Genomic DNA, 6,143 nt, shown 5'->3' with positions numbered 1-6,143 from the left:
CAAAAAAAAAAAAAAAAAACCCAAAATCAAAAAAACAAAAAACAAAAAAACCCAAAAAATAAATCACCCTCTAAATGCTGGGGGAGGGGTCCCTAGTCCTCAACTACATAGCCACTGGAAAGATCCCCACGCTCTGGTAAATAACCCCCAAACTATGTTTTGGGGCCAGCCACGGTGATACATACTTAAAATCTTAGCCCTCGGGAGGTAAAGACAAGAGGGTTAGGAGGTCAAGGTCATCCTGTGCTACACAGTAAGTCTGAGATCAGCCTGGGCTGTTCTTACAAAGCTAAAACCAAAAAGAAAAGAGCCCTCACTAAAACAAAAAAGTAGGGGACTATGAGAGGAAACGGGGTGAAGACCATCCCAGAGAGCACACATTCCCCAGTACCTGGTCGGATGCAGAGGACATGGCAGCCCCTGGGGTCCGTGTCGGGCAGCACTGTAAGGAATCCAGAGTTGAGAACATCTTTCAGGGCTGACGGCCTCAGGTTGCTAAAGACCTCTGGCCAGCTCCGCCTGCAGCTGTGGTAGTTGACCAGCAGTTGCAAGGCCCGGTCATAATCAAACTTTCGGGCCCTCAGAAAGCGCAACAGGAAGGCATCGTCCAGCGACGTACTCAGGTGTGGGTACTCCTTCTGCACCATGTCCCGAAGAGCCTGCACATCCCGCAGCCTCCACTCTGGCTTCTCCTGAAGCTCTTCCCTGGCTTTGGTGACCAAGTCTTCTGTCAGGGAGCACACGTAGCCAGGAGGTTCCGGTGGTGGCAGTGGCAGCTCATTTTCAGAGAGTGAGGCCACAGAGGGGCTGGTTCTCAGAGAGTCACTTTCTTCTGACATTAGCTATCAAGGTCCCTGCTGACACACAGGCCACAAGTGAGATTAAGAAGGTGAAGCATGCCAGGTGTGGTGGCGCATGCCTTTAATCCCAGCACTCGAGAGGCAGAGGCAGGCAGATTTCAAAGTTTGAGGCCAGCCTGGTCTACAGAATGAGTTCCAGGACAACCAGGACTACACAGAGAAACCCTGTCTCGAAAAACCAAAAACACACACACAAAAAAAAGAAGGTGAAGCATAAAGCCTGTGGTGGTGGTGCACGCCTTTAATCCTGGCACTCAGGAGGCAGAGGCAGGAGGAGCTATATGAGTTCAAGGCCAACCTGGTCTACAAGTGAGTTCTGGGTTGATGGTGCAACTTTTGCCACACAACCCTAAAGACCAGAGTCTGATCCCAAGAACCCACAGAAAGCTGAAAGAATTAACCCCATTAGTCTTCTGTGCCCTCTCCAGGAGCACCTTGGCATGTACATATTCATACTCACATATATGTGTGCATGTAACTTTTTAAGGTGAAGTGTTGCTTACATGGGACCTGGGGGGGGGTGTGCGAAATGGGGGACGGGAAGTTTTTCCGACATTAACTCAGGGAGGAATGGTCGTGATCTGAGTCACATACCTAAGTCACATCCAACAGTTAGACACTATGTCTTCTTGGAAGAGTCTAAATAGAGGCTCACCTGTCATTACACAAATGTGAATACAAACAGCAAGCAACACTGGGATTCAAACCCAGTACCAAAAATAAAATAAAGACTAAAATACTGGTGAGAATATACACTCTTCTAGAGAAGTCTGTGGATACTGAGATTCGAGACTGGGCTGGAAGACGGTTCAGTGAGCAAGCCCCTGCTTTGATCCCCAGTATCCACCCAAAAGCCGGAACAGCTGCCTGTGAGTCTGTAGCTTCAGTGCTGGGGAAGCATGGGGTAGAGACAGGAGGACCCCTGAAGCCCATTGGCCAAGCAGACTAATGAGGTCAGTGAGCTCCAGGACATCAGACTGTCTTAAAAACTAAGCTGGAAGGCCAGCAAGATGGCTCAGCGAGTGAAGGCACCAGACACCAAGCCTAACAGTGGGAGTTTGATCTCTGGGACATACATGGTGGAAGAAGGGAACTGACTCCACGAGGTGTCTTCTGATCTCCATATCCACTCTGTGGCATAAACACGCCCTATCTGTCCCATCCAAATTAATAATTGATAAAGACACCCAACACTGACATCACACACACACACACACACACACACACACACACACAGTGAGAGAGAGAGACAGACAGACAGACAGACAGATACAGATCCTCATGAATTGACATGGAGGAAAAAGCCAGAAGAGAATACAGAAAACAATCAGATTTGTATGAAAGGAGATAAAAAAAATTTACCAACAGTTACCTCTAAGAAATAGATCTGAACAACTGGACATTTAAGAGAATATTTTTAACTATACTGGTGTTTGTTTGTTTGAGACTATGTAGCTCAACATGGTCTGGAACTTGCCGACCTCGTGTCTCAGCCTCTAGATGCTGGGATTACACACACATGTGACATCATGTTCAGCTTGCTTGAATTTTATTTTTACAATGTAACTTACTACAGTGATCATGGAAATGTGTTAGATCTGCTGCTAAGGACACAGAACCAAGGGGCCCAGCTGTTGTTCTGTCAGAAGCACTATCCACTTAAGGCTTTGTACAAACGGCCTCCAATTCCCCTAGTCAGTGAGTGGCCAAGAGAGATGTGGGTGCCTCTCTGTCCCTCTGGCTGGATTCTTCCAGGGCCTGGACTGCTCTCAGAGATTCTTCCTGCCTAAGGCTCCTTCACAGGGGCCAGACCTGCATTACAGACTGAAGGCTCTTCCTTTGTCATCTCCCTTCCCATTGCCTAGGTAGGCACTCTAATAAACTCGACACTCTGCCTGTCTGTCTGTTGGTACTAGGGCTTGATACTGGGCAAGTCCGCACTCACTCACTACTGAATGGAAAACAAAGGAAAGCTGCCCAAGGTGTCCTGGGAATAAGCTAGCCGCAGGACTCCCTGGCTGCAGAGCCTCTGTCCACAGGACACTGATCTTCCTTCCATCCCATGCTCAACAAGAAAAGCAGGGCCATCTCAGAGTTCTTGTACACACCTGTAACGCCCAGGCTAAACTCCTGATCCGCTGCAGCCGGTGGCCAAGCAGGCTACTCCCTCCAAATCTTATGGTTGCCCACTCCATCTCTCTCAGATTCCAACCTCTAAAGATAGATCCTCATTCTGCGCATATTCTGGTCCCTCTCAATAGCATGTTCTTCCTCCGGCTCATCCCAACCCACACAGATTCACCCTAAGTCCTGAGTGGATGACACACAGGCACCCAGAAAATATAAAATTCTTAGGATGTACCAGGTTTCCCAGGCACTGGGATTAAAGATATAAAGAAAAAAAAAATTCCAGCTTCATTGAGCCCAGTGGAGGTGGGAGACATTTCTAACCATAATAGCCAGTCCATTATGAAGAAGGAAAGTAGGAGGTGGGATCAGGTTTGCAGTTTTAAATAGGGCAGTCAGGCAAGGCTCCCCTAGGGTAACACTTGAGCAAAGATGAGAAGACAGGATATGCCAAACACATCACATGGTCGGGTGAAGGTATCTGAGAATGCCTGGCTTTTCGGAGAAGCTGGATGCCCAGTGTACCCCAGTGAAGGAAGCAAAGTGAGAGAACGTTGATGAATCCAGAGGCCTGTTGGGGGCTAGTGGGCAGGGCGCTGTAGGCCAGTGAGAACTTCCAACTTCTATGCTGAGAGGAAAGGTGGAGCTGGCTTGACACGATCCGATTTCTACTCACAAGGATGACTCTACCGTCTCACGTATTGCACAAGGGATGCGGAACGGCCGGCCCACCTGCAGCCCCAGCCTGGCTACCCGACTTCAAACCATGGAAATGAACTTTCCAAAATCTACAAAACCCCTGTAAAAGTGCAGAAAGCTGACCTCTGCGCTCCAAGTGTGTACCATGCCATGAGCGCCCACACATCGCAGAATGTACCAGTGAGAAGTAACTTTAGTCTTAAACATGAACTGCAGGGAAGTGATGACCTAGAGCCGTGGTTCTCGCCCTACCTCTGTGACCCTTTAATACAGCACATGTTGCGTTGACCCCCAGCCATAAGTGTGTTTCAATTGCTACCTCATCATATTGAATCACAATGGCAGCATCTGTGTTTTCCAATGCTCTTTGTGAATCGCGACCCACAGGTTGGGAACCACTGGTGTAGAAAGTTCACCAACAATCCAGGTGAGAGGGGACAGTGGGCATGAACTGACTCCACACTGTCTGAGCTGCCTGAGTATAAGCTCTGTGGACTAGCACATCTCACATTCTCTTTTTTTTTTTTTTTTTTTTGGTTTTTCGAGACAGGGTTTCTCCGTGTAGCCGTGGCTGTCCTGGAACTCACTCTGTAGCCCAGGCTGGCCTCGCTGATCACCTGTGTAGGTAATCAGTGTGTGATAGTCAGGTCTTGTGCATTTACCTGAATGTAGCACCTAAAAAGCTATTAAGACATATAGGCCCCCACATCATAAATAATTTATTTTAGTGTACTTTACAGAGGTGTGTTGAGCAAGGGATGGGACAATGCTGACCTCACAGGATCTAACCTGGGCTGTTTCCACGGCAACCTGTTTCCAACAGGTAGGTGCCTGGAATCCTAATTCACTGCCTGAGATTGACTGCAAAGGCCCTCTCCTTTCTCTCTTCCTCTTGCCAGGGAAGACAAACTAATAACCCACATTCTTAGACTATCTCACACATGTGACACCCTCTGCATGAAGGCTCCTCTCCATGTTAGCTGCCAACGGGACAACTCATCATCTTCAAGGCCCAACTGCGATGTGATCTAGTCTGTAAAGCCCTCTGGCTTCGTCAGGGCGAGTTCCTCCAGGTTTCCACAGCACTGGGTTCCTGTTCATCTTTAGAAACTTTGACTTAGTGTCACAGGTGTCTACTAGGAACTCTTCAGGGTCAGTTCCCACCCGGTCATTTATCAAAGAATTACTGATCGCCTCCTGTACGTGTCAGGCACTGTGCTGACAGATGCTAGGGGCATAGCAGAAAACAATAACGCCTTGCCTCGTGCGGCTTACACCATGGACCGATGCAAAGAGCTCCTACAGGCTGAGGGTTCTGCACTGTACATTCGTGTTCTTATTTCTTCCTGGGTGTTTGTTGCTGGAGATAAACCCCAGGGCCTTGCACATGCAAGGCACCACTCTCCCACTGAACTACACTGCCGGCTCCAAATTTCATCTTCACCATAACTGAGCGCGCTGATTATCATCAGCTTGCTACTTTACAAAGGGGGGAACCGACCTCCTCCAGTGCGAATCATCACAACAGGCCAGAGAACTTGCCTGTGGAGTCACCACAAGACCCGGTGCCGGGTCGTGACAGCACTCCGGCAACATCAGGGGAAGTACGGCAAGCCCTGGCCAGTGAGGCAGAGCCAAGAAGGGTCAAGCCCCACCCTGGCCTCAGCGTCTCTATCTTCCACCTGCAGCTTCCTGCTGTATCCCCAAGGGCTCAGCAGTGGCTGTCAGCCGCGACAACGACGGGATGGACAGGAAATAAAGCCTGACATCCTCCCCACCTGGAGCCATCTCTCTCTCTGGGGCATCCCCTCTCGTCCCACAACAGGAGGCAGGAAGCCACCTCTCTCAGAGCCCCAGAGACCTGCGAGCCGCTGACATCGAGCCAAGGCCCCAACTTCCGGTCTTCGCCCCCTCCCCAGGTGTCCCCATTTCCTGGGGTCTCCCGCCCCTCCGGCCCACTTCCGGCGGTCTCGCCCTCTCTGGTCCCTATCTCTGGCCCCTCGGCGCACACGCGGGCTCGTGGGCACTCACCAGCCCGGCGGCGGGCGGAGCGCGGGTCACGGCGGCGGGAGCCTCGGCTGGCAGCGCGCGCAGAACGGACCCGCACTCCCCGGCCGGCCGGCCCGGCCCTCGCGCCGGAAGTGACGTCCGAGCCGCGTGTGGGCGGCGCCCATCCGGGAGTGCGCATGAGTGAACTTTGCAGCTTTGGCTTGCTTGGGGCTTGTCACCGCCTGGTGGCCCCGGGCTGTGTAGCTGAGTTGGGTTTATGGATGGAGAAACTGAGGCCTGGGGAAGGAGAGCAGGCTGCTTGCCTGGAACACACTGCCATATGCCTAGTGTTCTACATCTTCTCATTAAATCTTTCTTTCTTTCTTTCTTTCTTTCTTTCTTTCTTTCTTTTTCTTTCTTTCTTTCTTTCTTTCTTTCTTTCTTTCTTTCTTTCTTTCTTTCTTTCTT

The 6,143-nt window shown here is 50.4% G+C and overlaps 1 protein-coding gene across 3 annotated transcripts in view; it reads right to left on the bottom strand.

The window, feature by feature from the left end:
* Ttpal (alpha tocopherol transfer protein like) overlaps positions 1-5,818 on the bottom strand; it is a 14,214-nt gene extending 8,396 nt beyond the window's left edge. Inside the window, exons 1-2 of one of the 3 annotated variants that reach the window (XM_021193740.2) lie at positions 5,718-5,818; positions 392-854 (exon numbers count right to left, since the gene is read on the bottom strand). In XM_021193740.2, the coding sequence (XP_021049399.1) occupies positions 392-839 (448 nt within the window). In that variant the 5' untranslated portion in view covers positions 840-854; positions 5,718-5,818. Of the gene's footprint in view, positions 1-391; positions 858-5,717 lie in introns of all 3 variants that reach the window. The other 2 variants (XM_021193741.2, XM_029536658.1) reach the window with 2 other exon arrangements.
* Positions 5,819-6,143: the final 325 nt, after the last annotated feature.

The sequence above is a fragment of the Mus pahari genome, chromosome 3 (genome assembly GCF_900095145.1).
Source record: "Mus pahari chromosome 3, PAHARI_EIJ_v1.1, whole genome shotgun sequence".
NCBI classification, from domain to species: Eukaryota; Metazoa; Chordata; class Mammalia; order Rodentia; family Muridae; genus Mus; species Mus pahari.
The sequence above is the reverse complement of the archived record's forward strand: the minus strand, read 5'-3'. Positions and strand labels throughout refer to the sequence as shown.